Genomic DNA, 20,492 nt, shown 5'->3' with positions numbered 1-20,492 from the left:
GACATTTGTAGGAGAGGTATAATTGTGAAAAATTCAGTTAATCACACCTGACCCCCAGTTATAACAGTCTCAGACAGAAGTTGTTCTAGGTACTAGTGACATCACTAGTGACATACACATCACTGTATGCCTGTGCCAGAAGTTTAATCTCTATTTGTTACTAGAAATGTGGCTCTAACAGAGTGCTTGGGAGTATTAAAAAAAAAAAAAAAAAGAGCTGGCAATCTAGAAAAGCTGAGAGGTGAAGATGAGAGCACGTGGGAGAATGCAGTGGAGAAATGCAATTACAAAATGTTTGTGTTTATTCCAGCTTTATTACTAGATAAAAAGTTGAGGTGGACAAATGGCTCCTTCCCTTCAAAGAAAGGTATTTATACTCTGTACATTAGAATTGCTTTCATGTCACTTTGCTTTAGGGTCACTGCTTTCATGAGAAAAATAATAGGTCTCTTAGATCAGACACATGGCCATCTAGCTAACTGTATCCTTCACATGGACTAACACCAAACATTTCATGAGGCGCTGCCTGCAACAGAGGTGTTTGAATCCCACTCAGCATCTCAGGAAGTAGCGTGTACTTTCCTGAACAGTATATAGTATTTTCCTTGGCTGGAAGGTTCATGATAAGAACCAGCTATTTTTTGGTTCTATGTTATTTATTTTCCAATGTACACAGAGTTTTATTTTCCTCAGCACAGCAGAAGTACACCAGCAAGAGGCAACTCCCTCATTCAGAAATGCATGAGCTTCTCCATCTGCCATCCTGCACCTGAGGACCTCCGTCAATACTCCTTCTCAGGGCAGTGAGACCAACTGCTTCCTTCTCCTTACATTAGCATACCCCTAATGTGCCTCCCTGTCTCCCCCTTCACCTCTTGGTCAAAGCACTAGGCTCTGCCAATACAGAGCAAACCACCTGGGGAAGCCATCCTCTCCAGGTGCTATACCTTAACTCACTCCTCCCAATCAGTCCAGTGCGTGGTGTGATGCCTTTTATTATTTCAATAATTTTATCCATAAATAAGCTTAACTCTTTCTCTTTTCTAACATGAGTGTAAGATTATGAATGCACCCAGGATTTTCTCTGAGGTCTGGATTTCTTAAGAAATTAAACACAAAGGCACCCAACACCTATTGATGCAGCAATAGTACGAATGCCTCTGATGATGTTTGCTATCACAATGTCCACCCGTACAGTAATAGCAAGTGTGCTTGGGATGTTAATTTTTGGGTGAATTAACTCCATATGTTGGCTTTCAGTGATATGGGGCCCCAGTAGGTAGTCACGTGTGGTCACAGCCTGGGGTGTCTGCCAGTCCTGGCAAGCTGTACGTGTTTGCAGAACATCACTTAGATGTTGCCCAGGGCTGGAGGCAATGGTTTCCAAGAATTTGCAGAACTGGTCTGAGTGTTAAACATTAAAAGTCTCCATGTATTTTGCATTTGCAATGGCAGAAAATAATCCATGTTCCTCTATGCTCAGAAATACCCAAGAGTTATGTCTCACTACTATGGCACTCAGAAACACAGGTGTACATGACTTATGCATTAGCTGTGAAATATTTACACCTCACTGGGGAGCCAAATGGGGAAAGTGATCTGTGACCAACGCAGCACCGTTCAACGCTGCATGTGAGGGCACCCAGCATGATAAGAAATACTTCCAACAACCTGACAGTTGCCCGATGTGTTCAGGAGCATATATGCTAACAGATTCTCCTCTTGGATGCCTTGTTTTGTACATACACAGAGTTGGAGGTTTATCCCCTGTGAAATGCTTGATATTATTTCCAGTGAACATAGGAGGAATTTATCTCTGAGAATAAGACACGTGATGCCTAGTTGATGAAGGCAAATTTTAACATTGACTGATCACATTGGCATTTCAGGCAGCATTTCCAACTCTTGAGCCTAGATACTTGCTGCAGTGATTCAGAATTAATAGGCACTTCTGTACATTTGTATATTTTGCATAAAACCCAGCCATTGCTAACTCTTGTCATTAATGTTTACTTCCTGTTTTATTTTGCCTGCAGAATACTTCAAATTTCTCAAGTGATTTCTATTTACGAATGTCAAGCTGCCTCCTAAACATTGACTAATTTAACCTCAGAAGTGTCGCAGATCTAGACCGAGCACATCATCAGGTAGTGCCTAGGAAAGCTACAGCGTTGGGTGTGTCAAAATCCTAAACTAGCACTAACCGGGCACCATCAGTTGTATGCCACCTTTCCTGCTTCGGGGTGTACAGCAGGGTATGATCCTAGATAAGGATTGCTCTTGGCAAGACCCATGTTTTTACTGAGGGGAGTCAATCTCAGATGAAAGACCCAGGGGTCTATCTGTGTTTGTCATTTGACAAGCAAGAAGAAATGGGCTACATTATTATGACCTTAACTCCTGACCCACCGATTGTCAGAGTTCATGAGGCATTTCTTTCCCTCGCTGTCTTCTGTGAAGTAATGTTTGAGGAGACATTAGGTTAAAAGTAACTAGCGAACGATTTATAACAGGCACCTGCATTAGGTTTCTATTATTTGCCTAAAGAGTCCTAATAGTTTTCAATTTGAAAAGGAAATGGAGCAGGGGAAAGGAAATTGGGGAGCTGTGTCAGCATACCGGCCGGGTCCTGGCTAACTCCGTCTTGACGTGATGGGAACAGCTGGGAGAGAGGGAAGGGGATTCGCCATGTTTTATTTTCAAAAATTCTGCCAATTAATTAGTTGTATTATAGAACAAAAATGTACCCATAAATGACTCACTGTCTTTGATCACAGATTCAGTCTAATGACCTGGTGAGGTAATCAGCCTTTCTCGTGCTCTGCTGAAAGCCTGCCTCCCCCCGCCACGGGGTCCAGCCGGCAGGGTCTTCTCTCACAGCCAGGCAGGGGGGACTTCGACCCTGCTAATGTTCATTTTTTGTGTGTCAGTGATAGTCCAGACTTTCACGTCATAGCTGAGCCGTTGAAAAGAAAATGGGTTTTATTATAAGCCATTTTCAGTTTGCTGACATCAGCGGTGGGATTCATTTCAGCTATTCTGGATAACTAGAGTTTAGATGTCTGTAGCTGAGCTAATTGCTGTAGCCTCTCTTTATAGTCAATGGAGAGGAACTTTCCTGGGAGGTGATTCATCTGGCCTGTTTTAGTTATTTGCTTTTGTATAGTCTGAATTACACCTCAATATTACCGGCTTCTCTTCATGAACTCTGAAGACCTGTAGACAGCAGGCAGAACTACAGCTTTCTACACTGCAGGCAGCTGCTTGTGGGAAGATTTCTCTTATTGTAAGTAACCAAATACCACGTGCAAATCAAAACTCCTCAAATCATAAGATGGCAAGCAGAGCAAATGTAGTGCCTGATGTTTTTTTCCTGATGTTTAAGCTTTTTGAGGTAATTTTTTCAGTTTTTTCCCCACAACAATTAGGGATAATTGTATTAAAGCTAATATATTCATGGGTGGTCATATTGCCTCGGGCTGGGCTATTACACACATAAAGCAAACAGTGCTGTCTTCCCTACATGATCTCCCAAAACATCAGTCCTGCAGCCACAAAGCTTGCAATAGAAATGATTCAGAAAGATGCTGACAGAAGAGACAGTAAGCAAGAAAAAATATGAAGGTTTGCTCAGCAGATAAGTTGGATATGGAGAACTGGCTGACATCTTATGGACTACAGTTATGAGCTGTGCTTTTAAGTAAGTAAGTCAGTCGTGTCCATAAACGCAAACTGTCTACACCCATCTGCTTCGAGACACAGCTGTACCAATAAAACCAGAGAGTTTTGGCTAGTTTAAACAATGTTTCTACTGACTTTAATAGAGTTACTCTCACTTCTAGTGTGCTATGATTAAGAACTTCCATAATACAGAATTCATAGCCCTGCGTATTTATGTGTTGAAAAAAGGAAAATCACTAGGTAATTGCAAGAGGTGTTGACTGTTACGTGCAATCAGAAAACTGCGTTTGCTGACACGAAATCTGAATCGCACAGGCTCTCTATCGGAGAACTTCTGTGGAATTCAGTGGCTTAATTCACATTGAACAGGATGGAGATGGAGTTTGCAACTGCTAATGCCAGCATACAACTGGGATCACACTTTGCCTTCTCAGCAGCTGTCGCAACACGTAGAGAAACACCAGTCAGTATGCAAGCACCTATTTCGCTGCATGTTTTAGACCCTGCTAGTGGTAATGAAATCTATCTCCTTTTTCAACATGACACTGTGAAGACAACTCACTGCTTGGAATATATTCATTTTAAATTAGAAAAAGTAATCAGAAAAATCATGTTTGATTAATTAAAAAAACTCCACCTCTTTTATTGGGTTGGAGACAACTGACACAAAATCCTATGCGGTAAAAAGGAAAGCCAGAAATAATGATAGTGTAACATCAGCCTTTGTGAATAATTCAGGGGGTACAATTTAATGTTGTTTCAAATGGTGCTGCTTCTCTCTCTGATAAGCAATAATTTTATGCTCTTTCTTTACCTTTTTTAACAAATCAGTCAAAAGCATTGCCTATTGTTATCTGCAAAAAAGTGTATTTGGAATAATTTTCAAGGCAGCTTAATAGAGCTCTGATCACAGAGGAGGTGGTTTTTTTGTTTTTTGTTTTTTTTTTTTTTTGATACCCTCTACTCATAGCTGAATAAGTTCAGGTTTCCATTTCAGGTTTGTTTAGGGAAAGGAAAATGTCTTGATGCTACATAGCACTGACAAGTCCTACATTATTTTCTGTTATCTTCTTCCCTGGCAGCTCTACCACATCCTTAGAATGGCTTTAATTTTGTAATAAGAGGCGGTCAAGACATGAAAGGGCAGTGATGCTGGAAAAGCTGCCTGTGGGGACATGCTGTGGGCACAGTCCTGTGCCCCACTGCCCCAAGGCAGGTCCCCGAGCTGGTGCAGAGCCCTGTGGGGGACTGCACCGCCAGGCTGCGGGCTGTGCTCGCCGCCCTGGGCGTGGGCAATGTCCCACGCAAAATACTTCTGCAAAAGAGGCAAATAGCTCTTCTCCCCATCTCCTCCTTGAAAAAAAAGCTGGAAAAGGACATGTTTCTCTGAAAAGGAGTTGAAACAGTTGTCCCTGTTTGTTAATGCTTGCGCAGGGGTAGGTCTATGGTTAGAAGTGAGGGATCCGTTTACCCAGGTCCGTCAGCCTGGGCTCCCTCTATTTGCCCCATAACTTGGTGATGCATCTACAACCCACTCTTTTCTGAGGTTTCAAGAGGAGTGAAATCAAGATGCATGTGTGAGGAGGGAGCTGAGGATCGAGGGACTGGTGTTTGTGGCATGGTGTACCCTGCCCTTCAGTTTCAATGTAGAATATGCACTCCTGACACAGGGAGCTCTGCTGTCTCCAGCTCTGCACGGAGATCAAAACCACACTTGCGACTCCAAAAAAAATTAATACGTAGCCATAAGAGAATAATTGCCTGTGTACAGCAGGCATGATTAACAGTGTGCATATAGCTATTAACAGTATGCATTTATCTGCCAGCCATAAAGACTCTGCTGCAGCTCATTTTTTTCCCCTCCATTTTCTGCTGTACCAGTGGTGGTGATTGTGATCATTTTAGTGACAAACAGGAGCCTGGGACTTCAGTGAGCACCTTGGCTGTATCCCATAGCTCGCAATTGGGTGTCCCGAGGAGCAGCCCTGAGGTGGATGGGAGCAGCTGATGTGAAGAAGCGGCTGACCAAAAAACTGGGAAGGAAGAAGCATGTTAAGGGCTTATGAAATGTAATAGTAGAAGTCTGAACAGAGGGCAAATACATAGCTAGCAAATATTAGGAATAAAGAAGTTGCGAGCAGTGAGGTTAAAGATATTTAGGGGTATAAATGGAACGTAATGTTGGAGTTGCGCAGGGATTTCTTTTCCTGACGTCAAACTGTGAGTTATGTGAAAATGAATATATTGTATTTCTGTAGAAAGAGAGGGTGTAGAGGGAGCCTCTGAAAGCCTCGTATTTTCTTCCTTTATTAATGTGTTGGGTAATCCTGCCTCTGACTGCGCTGCCTGGGGAAGGCTATTCTCTGCAGTGCTCTTCATCTTCGTCAGTGAACGAGCAGGGGCAGAGGTGCAGTCCTCTCTACCCTGATCTCTGATCCCTCTGTGCAGGGTATTGTCTGAGAGTGGCTGTGGCTCTCCTTTCACAGCCAGGCACAGTAAACTTCCCCCAATACCATGGGGTGTTTCTTTGTGAACAAATTCCAAATTCAGTTCCTCTGGAAGAAAAATCCCTTTCCAACACAAGGCAGTTTTGAACAGCTCAATCACATCATTGGATGCCTGAAAAAGGACTCTTGCACTAATCCATTTTGCAAGATGTTCCTATGCAGGTCTTTCCAGTAAGTCTCATTCACAGGGAGAATTTCCCAGCCCAGAAAAGAATGGAGAGGATGTTGCCAAAGTGGAGGTGAATCAGAAAACAGGGGAGAAACTGTTGAGGGCTGCAGAGGAGAGTGACCCAGCAGGAAAGAGTACAAAAATTAAATATGTAAACCTTTGTTAAGAGGCACCTATGAAAGTGGTATAAGTGCCTCTGAGTACCTGAAGGGTGCAAACCCCAAGGAGACAGGTGGGTACTAAATGGGCAACTTAGGGCAGTGTAACTGAGGACCTGGGATGAAATCACAGAAAATAAAAGTCAGGCTGAATAACTGGTGAGAATTATTAACAACGAGATCTGTTAGACTAGAATGGTCTCCCAAGGTAGTGTTGAAAGCCCCATTGCTAATTGATTAATTTAAATCTAGACCGGAAAAAGCACTCAGGAACGCACCACAGGGAACAATCTTGCGCTTGCAGGGAAATGGATTGGATGACCTAGTGGTCTTTCTCAGTTCTAATTTCTATGGTCCATTTCTCTCCTCCCCTTAGCGGACGGAAAGGATGAAATCCCATCAGCTTTGCTTCTGAGGGGTGTGGAAGGAGATGGTACTGTGCTTGCAAGCACCAGTGCCCTTTGCCTTCCCTTCCCTTCCCTTCCCTTCCCTTCCCTTCCCTTCCCTTCCCTTCCCTTCCCTTCCCTTCCCTTCCCTTCCCTTCCCTTCCCTTCCCTTCCCTTCCCTTCCCTTCCCTTCCCTTCCCTTCCTTAATGTATGCTTTGGAAATCTGGAGGGGGAGATGGGACAGTCAGCCCAGGCCCCTGCATGCTTCATCCCCATACCAAATCCACAAGGATTTTTTTTTTTAACTTGAATTGATAGTGGCAGGATCAATGTTATTTGAGGGTCCTTTCCTTTCATGTGAGTTTGAACACTGTTTTTCTCCTCGGGAACAGAGCTGTACAGGGGCTTCCAGATAATTACTAATTTTAAAACAGGACTAAACTGCACTTTCCTTGCCAGGTTGTGCTGGTTTTGGCTGGGGTAGAGTTAATTTTCTTCATAGTAGCTAGTATGCGGCTGTGTTTTGGATTTGTGCTGAAAACAGTGTTGATAATACAGGGATGTTTTCGTTACTGCTGAGCAGTGCTGACACAGAGTCAAGGCCTTTTCTGCTCCTCACCCCACCCCACCAGCGAGCAGGCTGGGGGTGCACAAGAGGTTGGGAGGGGACACAGCCGGGACAGCTGACCCAAACTGACCCAAGGGATATTCCACACCATATGACGTCATGCTCAGCAATAAAACTAGGGGGAAAGTTGGCAGGGGAGCCACTGCCCAGGGACTGGCTGGGCATCGGTTGGTGGTGAGCAATTGTGTTCATTTGCATCACTTGTCTTTCTTGGGTTTTATTTCTCTCTCTTTGTTATTTTCCTTTTCATTACAATATTATTATTATTTATTATTATTATTTCAATTATTGAACTATTCTTATCTCAACCCACGAGTTTTCTCATTTTTACCCTTCCAATTCCCTTCCTGCCATCCCGCTGAGGGAGGAGTGAGCGAGCAGCTGTGAGGTGCTTAGTTGCCGGCTGGGGTTAAACCACGACACAGGTCCTGAGTGCAGGTGTTTCTTTCTCTAATAAATGCTATGCCACTGATACCTGAGCATTAAGTAAATTGACAGTCTTATATGCTAGTGAGATCCTTAATTGCAGTGAGAAAGGATGAAATCCTGAATGTGGATTTTGGCAGATAAGTACAGGAGGAACTTATTTCTTTTTTCTTAAGTGTACTTGCATTTAAAAAGTCTTCCTATGCGCTATACTAGGTCAGTGAAGCAAAAGCAATGGTTGATGTCACTAAGCCTTTATTCACCCAAGAAACTTCTGTTTTTGGGATGAGATGCCCTGTTTGTATTAAGATTGGGACAATTTCCACTTTGGCTTATCACAGAGCAGAATGAAAGTCTGAACCTTCCAGCTCCTTGCTTCACACACTTAGGGATGGAAACAGGAGTGCCTATTTTTCATTTCCATGTTTTACGTTAATTATTATATCCATCCTTGTGGCCAATGCAATTATATGTGACACAAAGCCAGGGCCTCGCCTGCATCCAGGTTTTGAGAGGTGTCAGTTACTATTTCAGTCAGAAATATTGTTTAAACAGTAAGAACCAAAAACTAAGTCCAGAGACAGTAAATGGTCTGGGATAAAAGGCTCAGTGTCTGAGAAGAGCTAGCTGCTCTGAAATGGAAACCAGAACAACCAGCTGGCATAGTGGGGAAGAAGACGTTTGCTGCTGGAGCTGCCCAGAAGGCACCAGTAAGAAGAGCTGGAGACGCCTACAGCTTGGGCAGCTGGTGGAAAATGGGGGCTCAATTCCCTTCCCAGGCCGGGTCATTCTCCCATGGGAGTGCCTAAAATTGCTGATATGAAAGGGGTGTTTTCCCCTGTTCTTGCTGAACCTGTGCTACCAAACAGCTAGGAGGACAGAGTTAGGTTAGCCAATAACAGCAATGAGGGGCTGTGCGATGTGCTGGTTGGGGTGCTCACCTCCAAAAAGTGAAGCCCTGGTTCTGTAATTGCTCCCAGCTAGTGCATGCATTTTATCTAATTTCTGTTTAGTGTAAAATATATAGTCAGGCCTGGACAGATGACCTTGAATCTGTTTTTCCCCGCTCTGTACAAGTACAGCAGACTACAGGGCTGTGTCCCATCTCATATTTTCTGTTTCTAAGTAATGTTATCTTGAACTATTTTCTGTTCGTTAGCACTGATTTAACAGAAGAGATGAAGAAACCCCCAGCATTGGAGGGGGAGTGCTTGCAGTGGCATGCCTAAGCCCATATTTTAAAAGAAGTGATGAACCTGGTGCAGCCACAGTTTTAACTGCAAAACCTCAGACATCCTTTGAGTGGGAATTTGGAAACTTAAATCTGTTGGGCTGCAGGGATCCTAGTCTGCCCATTATAAGTCCACATTACAATATCCAGGAATAGACGTGCAGCTGTAGAAAAGAGATGCTCTTATGGAGTTCAAAATTATTTAGAGAGAATCTGAAGATTATTGGTTTAAGGTTAATAACCAGAGGAAAACAGATTTCTCAGAAAGAGTGCATTATATGGTTTCTAACTAAATATCTATTTACCTATTTTAAAATATTTTGAGAAAACCTGTCATCTGGTGGTGATGTGTCAACCTGGGCACATGTAAGAAGTGGATAATGTTTCCAAGAATGTCAAATGACTTTCTGCCACATCCTGAAGAGCATCAGGCAACAGAAGGTGAAGAGACCTCATGAGATTTTTTAAAGCATGTCAGCAGTTTGGGCACCCAATTTCCATCTTGGGAACCTAAGCCTCATTGAAACCCCGAGTCTCACTGGGACCAGGCTTTTAACATCCATCTAACTATGCAAATGGAACCCGAGACTCCTATGAGTCTCTTCTTGAAGGGATCTGCCCTGGACACTAATCTGTAAATTATTCACAGTTCCTCTAACTCGTTTGGCTACTTGAATCCCACCTGGGATAGAGCAGATTGATACTCTACATAGGGCCTGAATTTTCTACCGTATATTACTACTTTACAACTTTGCTATTTAAACTAAGGATCAGAAATCAATTGGCCATCAACATTGTTCTTAGACATCGGGCTTTATGAGTCGTAATATGACTGTAAAGATCCATGGAGACGTATTGTCAACTTTACTTTTTTCTGTTATTCCACTTAGCAATTATTAAGATCTGTTCCATGAGGTACGGATTATAATTTCCCATCTTTTATCACAGCATAAAATTGCTATTTAGGGCTCTTTGATCCAGTTCATCTTTATTTCATACAAGATAACTGAGAAGACCTCCTAATTTGCTTTTAACATCAAAATGGTTGTCAGCCTAAAAAACCAAAAGATAGAAAAAGGGAGAAAATTGAAGTGAGAAATCAACTCATAACCTTTTTCTATGAATGCTACGCTCCTGTGAAAAGGACTAAACTTTCTTAATGCTTCATTCTTAACAAAAATCATGACAAAAAGTTCCTATCAGTATTTAAACTGCTAAGATTTGTCAAACACAAATGGGAAAATAGTGTTTAAATAGCAGTCTTATTTTGTCCGTAACGATTATGGGCGGGTTTTTTTTGCAAAGAGAACCTCAGCAATAATAGATCATCTCTGCACTGAGTGACAGGAGTACTTTACTGTATCCAATGATTTCAGGTAGAGCACAAACGTATGCCCATATCTGTTCAGGGCTGGCAAAGGCAAACTCTGTCCGTGGTGTAAATAAACAGTGCGAATGCTGCCTGCCTTTAGATCGCAGCACTTGGTGTGCAGCTCACACCGCCACCTCCCACTCCACGCTGACCCAGGCTGGGGCTTCCTATCTCCCAGCTCCAGGTCATAAGCAGCACTGTCCGCGCTCTCTCCTCAATGACCCGTGTGCCGGTAGAGCTGGCTGCCCTGCCTGGTGACCCGTGGTGGGACCATGTTCTTCGCTGAGCCCTGCAAGAGCTGCTTCTCATCAGCAGCTCCTCAGCCTCCTGTCATCCAATAATCTCTGACTCCGTGATGTCACTGTCACAGAGGTACGTGACAGTGCTGTGGTTTTGCATTTGTTGGCCTGTGTTAGAAAATATTAGTTTGCTTGCCCTTGTTTTTTCCCAACTGTATCAACTGGCATAATAATAATAATAATAATAATGATAATAATAATAAAAAATAAAATTATTTATCCCTGCAAGCTTCTCAATAAAAAGGTACAGCAGACCAGTGGGTGAAAATAAGATGTCCCAACTGCACCTGAGAGACAGTCACATAGGAAGGGACGGAGCTGGTAGGTTACCTTAATCTGTGACAGCAAGAAATATTATGTCCAGCTATTGTTGTTGCACACCCTGAAATGAAATATTGCTTGATCCTGGCCAACAGCCAAACACCCACCCAGCCTCCTTGCTCCCTCTCCTGTGAGACTGGGAGAAAACAGAAGGAACGCAAGAAGACTCACGGTCTTCACCGCGAATTCACAGTTGCTTGGCAAGACAAATGCCATAAACCCAAATGTCTCCCCCTTCTCCTTCTTTCCCCGAGCTTTTACTGCTGAGCACAATGTCATATGGTATGGAATATCCCCATCATCAGCTGGGGACAGCTGTCCTGCCTGTGTTCCCTCCCAGCCTCTTGCCCACCCTCAGCCTACTTGCTGGGAATATGGGGATGGGAGAGAGCGAGAGTCTTGACTCTTTGCAAGCACTCTCCAGCAATAGCCAAAACATTGATGTTATCAACCGTGTTTTAGCCACAAATGCAAAAGACGATGAAGAAAGTTAACTCCATCCATCACATGCCTGGATATGCGTGTTCTGAGGTGATGGTTTGTGTTTGACACAATGTTATCCAGACTGTCTTTTCCACAGGTGAACTAATGTTCTTAATTTACCATATATGGACCCATCATACCTTCAGAGAAGACAGGAGAACTACTGGGGATAGTCGGTATGCAATAAAACTTAGTTCCCCATATTAATGCTATGCTACAATAGCAGGTATACTTATTGTGCTACTTGAAGATATTCTGTGGGAATATGGCTTGCTTTACATGGAATATTTGAATGCAATGTCTTACTTGTTAAACAATTTTTCCTAGAGTCAATCAAACAATTTTTGATAGAAAAATCTTCTCTGAATGTGTTTCAACAAAATTAGAATGTGTTAGAGGACTGGCAGATTTCAAATACATTATAACTGGAGAACTGTTAAATAATTTACTTCAACCTTTCCATCTTTTAAAACGTTTAGTTCAGGATCTGTTATGTTAGTGTTTGAATTATTATTATATTCAATTATTATATTACATCAGATAACATCACATCAGCTGGTATCCAGTGTGATAATTTGCTCCTACCTAGACAAATTTTTTCAAGGTTATCTTGATGTCTACTAATAAAATGTTTTGAAAACTGGCTTTCACAAAAATGCATCGAGATTTTAACTTTTCATCACAATTCAGAGCAAAGCATATCTAAATACATTGGACTTCCTGCTTTTCTGACTAGCAATTTATTACTGCAGAACATTCACAGTCAGTCAATAACATAATTTTCTACATTTTTTTCTTTCTCTTACTTTGGAATTTGCCCTGGGTGCTACAGCATAAGTCAATTACAGTGCCCAAATGTAAGTCTCTTTGGTTTCCCTGGGAAACTGAACTTGCAGAAAAAATGTTAGAGTTCAGGAAAAGAAAACCAATCTAGTACACTTCTGTTTTGTCTGTAGAGATTTTGTATTATCTTAACAGCAGTTATCACAGAATCACATTTTGCTTTTTACCAGCTTTGTCTGAAAACTGCAGATAAATCTGTTTCTAGTCGGGATGACATTAAATTGAAACGAAGGTAAAAACAAATTAATTTTTGTCTGTTATAGTTGTGTACGGTACTAAATGCAACAAGACATTACCAGATTTGTTTTTGTTGATGTCATTAGTAAATTGTTTACAGAGATCTAAGTGTTTTCTGCCAAATTCTATGTTAAAAACACAGGAAATTGGTACTTATTTGTGTTTGATGTGGAAAACCTGTCTGTGCCATCTTTGAACAGAGTGTGTCAAGATCCTTGCTACCTCTGGGAATGACAGTGGGGAACAGAGCACAAATCTACAACTTTAGTAGAGAAAATAATGACACAAATGGCAAATGATTTGTCTTGCCATGGTTGGCAGACATTCTTGTGCTGGAAGGAACTAAAATCTTCCTGGAAAATGTACCAATGTAAGGCTGTTTCTAGCTTTGCCTCTCCTGTGAATCACTTCATATCTGTGAATTTCTTTTCTAGGCTCCGCAAAACCAGTGAGATATTGACAAATTGGATGGCTGACAGATTGAAGGAATTCATAAAAGGGAATTCAGAATTAAAAAAGAAGCCTTGAGGGAAATGGTTTGTGAACATAAGTAAAATTATACTTTGTCTTAATGCTGACTAAGAAGAAATATGAAATACAAATGTGTAAAATCCCACTAAGGGCACAGGACTCATAAAAAAACCCAGCGGGAGGACACTTTCACCCCTTCCCCAAAGAAGAGACACAGACAGCCCCAACTGCTCAGCAAGGCTAGCATGGGGCTGGACATACCCCTTCCCTCTCCTAGCACTGCATGCACTCAGCAGCCACAATTTTGGAAGTTATGATTCCTCTGGGTGACTTCTCTTCCCATATGGTGTGGGGTTTTAAACTGTCCTTCATACGACTGCTTCTTTGGTCATATAGCAATGAGGCTGCATTGGCTCCATCACGCTTTTTAAAGCAGTCTAGGCCTGTGCTAAAGGATGCAGGGGTTGTACCCTGGCAAGGTAGGAATGAGACGAAATTCTCACAGGGAAAACACACATTGAAAACTGAACAGGGACACTGAGCTGGCTACAGTCTCCCCTTGAAAAGTGGTTAAAGCAACAATTCTTGGCTCCTGTAACTCAGCTTCTTATAAAAGGCAAATTTAAACATTCTTCCTTGTGGTCCTCCTGCTTGGAAAGAGATCCTCTAAATAAATTACAGCTCTTTGTTTACATCTGATGAGTGCCACAGTCAAGAACTATGGCACTCATCTATGCCATAATGGCACGGCAGCTGCTATGCTGGGTCTTGTGTGCGTCTTTCACATCCCAAAGTCAATTGCACTCTCCCTTTTATTTTTCTTGGTACTATGTCTCCTGTGGTCTATAGGACTTATATACCATGTTTTGTGTTTGTACAGCACTGTGTCTGTGCAGCACTTAAAAAATGGAAGACTCATCTAGTATTCCAGATCCTAAAGTAATATAAAAAACTTAACTAACCAAAGCAGATTAAGCAAAATAATAACAAATTTAGCTGAGGAACAGTTCAGTTTCAACCAGATGTCTAGAAGACTTTTAGGTCAACTTCTCTACTTTTAATTTCAGGAGAGGATTGCTCACTCTTTTCACATCAGAAAAGAGGAGAATAAGTTACTCTGCACAGAACTCTTAGCTGTATTTAGGTTCTGTGGTTGGAAAAGATCCAGCAGATAATCCCATCTCCATCCTGCTGCTTTGCAATATTCACAAATGTCCCTATTGAATCTAGCTAATGTAATTGTTGAAAGGAAGGAATAAGACAAGCCTGGGTGAATTATACATGCCTTTTCCCTCTGAGCTTATCCTCTCATTTCTAAACTCAATTCACTGCTCCACGCGTCTGAGTGAGAATGAAGTTTATGGCAGCATCTCCATTGCTGACATCCTCATAAATACTGAGGTATCCCAACTGAAGTATGCTCACAAAGAAAGACAGACCGTCTATGCAACAGTTTCATCAAAGGGCTAAAGATTTCTGTATAGTATGTGTCCATCAGTTAAGTCTTAACAGGGGTGAATATAAAATTTTGGCCCTGCTGATAAGTATTTCCCACCATTAGAGCAGAGCAGAATTACAGCTATGCATGCTCTGGGTTTTGTTTCTTTTGATTGGAAAGGAAATGGGCTGAGATTTGCTTTTATTGTCAGTCTAAAACAACGTTTATGGTAGCCTTGTACAACAAGAACTTGGTGTTTCCAGATCTAAAAAACCAATTAATAAATAATACAACTTTTTATTGATAACTAAAACTACCCCATCTATTAGGAAATGCAAAATCAGGCAGGTCTATATTTTGTCCTGTAAACAAAGCAATGTAGGGACATATTTATGAATAAATTTTTACCTCTGTTGCCAATATTTTTTGTGTGAACTTACTTGAGGTGTAAATATTTAATGCTTCTTTTCTCTGCATTAATATTTATTTTTCTGTGTGGGAGTAAAGGCATCCTTCAATACTGTGGACCAGGTAAATAATGTATTACTTAGTCATGAAAAATGCCAGAGGAAAATAAATGAGAGGATATCTTACCTTTGGTCATCACAATGCCTGCAAGAGTTTTGTGGCGTGCATGCATGGAAGTGAAATTATCTGTCAGCTCCTGGAACTTCTGTGCAACCATTTGGTATACGGAGTCGGCAAAATCCTGAAAGACACAGTGAGAAAGAATTTTTTTCACTTTCTTTGATGCACCTGGGCGTTTCTGCAGATTAGTCACCTGCTGTCAACTGCTGAGAGGTCCCTTTTAGAATTAGACACCACCTACCCGAGCAAAGATAAAAGGAGTATCTCTCTGTCAACTACCCACATCACCCTCAGAAATGGCTAAATTAACTGAATTAAAGCTAGAGAACCGTATTGGCTAGGATTAGTGGTAAAAGGAGAAGATTTCAGGGTTGACTTTTTTCAGCCTCCTAGACATTGGTCCAGGATCAGTTCACAGGAAATTTGTTGGTCCTTAAAGCATTTTATTGTAGTGAGCTGAAGAGGTGGATGTGTGTCCCACCAAACCACCTATTTCCATGAGCCCACTGAAAACTTCTGTTAGCCCACTGAGGCCTGAAAGCTGAGCTGAGGCCTGGGTTATAGGTAAGGACCACCTATTTCTGCATTCAAGGTGAGTTTTTAATGACTCACGGCTACTGAGGTAAAATGATGAGCTCAGAAATCTGGGCTATGTTTAATGCTGTCAGAGGAGTACTGCGGTCTGTCTTGCTTCCACCTCGACAGCCATTGGGAGGAAGGGAAGGGGAACCGCTGCTTGCACATCCTACCGAAGATGTCGCTTGCACAAGTTCACTGGTGTGCAGTAGTGCTGAGGGACCGTTCTGCCAGCTCTCCTCTTGAGCATGACGGCTTTGTTGAAAGGTCAAATTTTCCCATGGACTGGGCTCTAGAGACTGTGTGGTCTGAACTCTCAGGTCTGAGTGAGTCCAGTCGCCAGGGAGAGCCTTGGGAAGCCGGTTGCTGAAGCCAAGCAGTGTAAAAGGTCCAAAAAGTGAATTCTGCAGACTGTGTATGGATGAATGTGAACATAAACCAGCTCTGGTGCTCCTTGGTGCACCACTACTTGGACCGTTTCCCTGCTGCAACGTTTAGTATCTTTTCATTTACTTAATCTCTGCACTTTGTTTGGCACAGAGCATTTCAAGCATACATTAGAGATAAGTCAGAAGAACGCTGTTTGTGAGCCTGAGTTGTTCTTAAAGTGCTTTGCAAGTCTGAACATAAAAAAGTAAGATCCAAAGGATTTTTTTTTTTTTTGAGCCATATGATTTCTTGTGGGAAACCAAGCTGTACTTACAAACCCTTCCAGGAGCAGTTCCTGGGGGCTGGAGCTTACTCTGGGGTGCTGACAGGAGACCTCCTGGCATTCTGTAGTCTGGTTAGCCGCGAGCGATCGCGCCTTTGTTAGGAAAAGTGGCTCGACCAAGCAACAATTCCAGTTTTTCTCCTCGTGTTGGGCTAAGCTACCTGCAGGGAGGTCCTGGTAAAACAGGCCCCCGTGAATTCACCTGGTTTCTTTAATTGGGTTCACAGCACACATGGAGGAGAGGCTGAGTCTGGTTTGTAGCCTCCCTCACCCTGAAAGATCCACAGTCATGCAGAAGTAAGGAAATGTGTTTAAGATGATCATATCCATTCTTTTTCTCCCAAAACCATTAATGGTGATGAAAACATGTTGGCGAAAACACAGTATTTTAAACTGGGAGAACACACAGCTCTTTTTCAGAGGAAAGCAGATTCTAATTCACAAATATTATCAGTAATATTACTGCCACTGAGAGCCTCTGCAGGCTGTACACCATATGTTTCTACAGTTTGTTGCAGAAAGCCAGCTTGATTTTTAAATATTATTATAGCAAATATAAAAAATCTAATTAAATAAAGCATAACAACAATTAGGCAACTCCCTTTTCATAAAACCTGGAATATTCTTTCCATGTACAATCCTTATAAGTGATTGCAATTTGCTCAAATACATAGAGGATAGGATTTCTTTGACACAATAATTTTTCTTTGTTTTGCTAAATGCAGCTTTCCAAGGTATTGCTCTGGGAACAAACCATTTACCCCAAAAGACAGTTTAATATAACATGGAATAAAATATGCTGGCTTGTTGCAAAAGAAGGAAAGAGGCATATAAACCCTTTCTGGGAGATGCATGCAAAATTTTACACTAGAATTAGATGAAAACTAAGAAAAATTATCAAGAACAGTTTGACAGTTCCTAAATGGAATTTCACTTTGACTGCATTTATACCTCTTCTAATCTAATTGTCCACAACCACCATGTGAGCAAGGTATTGCTCATACAGTGCTTCTGAAGGATGAATTTTGGGTCAATTCTCATTTGCCAAGCATCAAGGCACCCTTGTGATATAAATGCAATTACAGTTGCTTTACAGATGAATGAGTGAAGGCACTAAAAGGGTGAGGGACTGGTCCAGGGGAATAGCACAGAGCCGGGCACAGCCAGGTGTTCTGATTTCCTGATGCTCTGGTTAAGTGCTCAGTGCTGGAACACTGCCTGTCTTTCATAATATGAAAGTTTGTTTCTAAACTTGTTTTCCCTACTGAAGAGTGACTTCATCCATAACGGAAAACTAAAGTGTATTTGCAGGACTGATATAACTGGGCCCCATATGGTGGACTGAAAATCTGATCAGCTTTATTTAGACTAGAAAGAAAGAAAGAAAAAAAAAGAGTATCTCAATAAAACGATCATCTGCAGCATCATTTAAAAAAAAGAATAAAATCATAAATTTCATCTCCTGCAGTATTGCTGTCCAATCCATGCCTGCGTTTCTAGCGTGCCCTCCAAATCTGCATCCCAGGGCATTTTGCGCTCATTAAGAGTTGATTAGCTTAGAGGCACATACAATTCCTAAAAGAATCATTTTAAAAATGCTAAATAGAACAAATAACTTTTAACTTTGGATTTAGAAATCCCCACAGTCAGGGCTTTCTTTACTTCATTTGGCAGTAGGTTCCAAAGCCAGAGAGCAAAGAGACTCACTAAAGGCAAAATAACGACATGACTTCAGATAACATTTAGGGACGATAAGGAATTCAGCATTTGCTGATCTCGAGGAGTGACCTGGGACATTAAAGAACAGCAAATCCATTAAATGTGAAGCCTCTTAGCTAAAATAAGTCAGGCGAATATTTTTCGTCTTGAATTCATTGCCTAAAAGGATGCCAGTGAAATTAATAGAAGCAAAGGAGTGACATACATGAATACATGTAGGATGCAGAAAAAACAACCTGAAACATAGTGTCTAATCTGAGAGGTCATTTACAGGCTATCCTATTGCCCTAAGTTTCCAAATGGATATTCCAAAGTAAAATAGAAAGGTGGAAAAGAGGAAAAGGAGCAGTCTGTTTTTGCAGATGGAGAAAAATAAGAAGTCAAGAGATGCACGGCTCAGTCCTGTAAGAGATTTGATACCCTGAGGATTGATCCATGTAGTGGAGCATTAATTTCAGGGCCTTGAAAACTCTGGCCCTGAAAGCTGGCCTGGTGGCAGAGCTGGGTATGGTGTTAGATTCCTGACCTATACCTATACGTTACAAGAAGCATAGCACGCTGCCTTCCCCTGTAACACACACCAGAGCAGCTGTTTGGCTTGACCCAGTCATGTGCAATGAAATCAGTGACAGCATTTCTGCCTATTTAGAGCCTTTAGACTGGTTCTCAATGTTTCTAGGGAACCAAAACTGGTTACAAACATATCTAATGCATACAGGACAGATAAGGTGGAGATAAGAGTTGGTACATTTGCCCCTGCTCAGTTTAGAACCAGATATTTCATTCCAGAGATTTTCTTGCTTTACTTTTAAACAATAGTCCTAGGCTACTGAAAGATACATACCCAGATGATCATTCCTGATGGGATATAAACCAGAAAAATCCAACCATTGATGGCTATTGTGAGCCTGGTTGAACTTTTAGGATACAGGCTAGACTATGTTATCTGCCATCAGAAATAACTGAAAAAACATACACAAAAGGAACCATTCTTTTGTTATCCTCTACTATCAAAACAATTAATCTCAGAGAAAAGTTGTGTTTGGTGATACCACAGTTCCTACTGCCAGATATGAGTGAAAATAAGTCTCCATCTGGAGTAAATACAAGAGCCAAATACATCTTGGCAGCTTCTGAACAACTATCAAAAGTTGTTGGTAGTAGAAAAAGGGAAAATTTCAGAAGACGAGGCAAAAAGAAGAGTAGAAACTTTCCTTGTGAAAGAGAAATTCAGTGCAATTAATAGAGGTGCATGCAATTGCACTGGCTGCGTAATGGCAGAGAAATGGCAGCTTGGGGCAGGAGGACAGGGCAGAAGAAAGTAAAAAGATATGGACAGTCAGAACTCTGAAAATTTTTACCAAGGCACAAGGGAGAATAAATGCTCAAATGCCACTTGAGTGCTGGACCCAGGAGGGACTTATGCTTAGGGATTTAATCCCCTTGGAAAACTGGGGTCTGATACAAAACACCACTGAAGCCAGTGGAAGTATGCCTGACTCTAATATGTTCGAGATAAGGCTCAAGCAGCAAGCATGGGAGTTCAAGCATGCCCATGCCCTGTCCAGGCAGGGTGAGCTCGGCCATGCCAGCTTTGGGTGTGTGTTGGGAGGAAAAAACATGACTCTGGGGAAGAACTGACCTTCCAGGTGCTGAGTTTCTTTCAAATCCCCTGCTCTGGTTTGCCTGCTATCAAAATCTTACCTTTCATAGGTCCTCACATAGATTGTTCTGTACAAAGAATATTTGTTTCAGAGACAATTTCTTTGAGATCAAAACTTTTCTCGGTCTTGCTAATACAGTTAGCAATATGAGTAAGGCAAACAAGACTGCTAGACCCACAGCGAGGGGCAAATCTGCTCTTGGTTGCACTCAAAGCATGCACATTGGCTACGTGCCTGCTGTCACTGGTGGAAGCAACAGTTACTGGTTCAGGCGCCTGGCAGAAGGAAGAAAACACAATGCTAAACTGTTCACTGTGAAAAAAGACTGTGAGATCCTGCAGTACTTAATGAGCTATATTTTAACATATACAAGGAGGCTGGAAAAATGAAAAATAGATGTCATTACTATTAAAACTGCACTGTTGTCTGAAGTATTCATCCGTTCTTGATTACCATATCAAATTACTTGTGTTATTCACAAAGGAAAATCAAACTTAGATCATACCATTACTGAACCAAAAACTTTTACTCATTTCTCAGCACTAATATTTCAAATGGTATAAATAATTAAATGTGTTCAAG

At 41.6% G+C, this 20,492-nt stretch overlaps 1 protein-coding gene across 1 annotated transcript in view; it reads right to left on the bottom strand.

The window, feature by feature from the left end:
* The window catches only part of ADARB2 (adenosine deaminase RNA specific B2 (inactive)), a 327,269-nt gene that overhangs the window by 52,414 nt on the left and 254,363 nt on the right, over positions 1 to 20,492 (bottom strand). The window contains exon 4 of the mRNA XM_076331882.1: positions 15,246 to 15,360. Coding sequence (XP_076187997.1) covers positions 15,246 to 15,360 — 115 coding nt within the window. The remainder of the gene's footprint in view (positions 1 to 15,245; positions 15,361 to 20,492) is intronic.

Source organism: Aptenodytes patagonicus, chromosome 2, assembly GCF_965638725.1.
Source record: "Aptenodytes patagonicus chromosome 2, bAptPat1.pri.cur, whole genome shotgun sequence".
In the NCBI taxonomy this organism is placed as follows: domain Eukaryota; kingdom Metazoa; phylum Chordata; class Aves; order Sphenisciformes; family Spheniscidae; genus Aptenodytes; species Aptenodytes patagonicus.
This window is presented reverse-complemented; position numbering and strand designations above follow the sequence as displayed.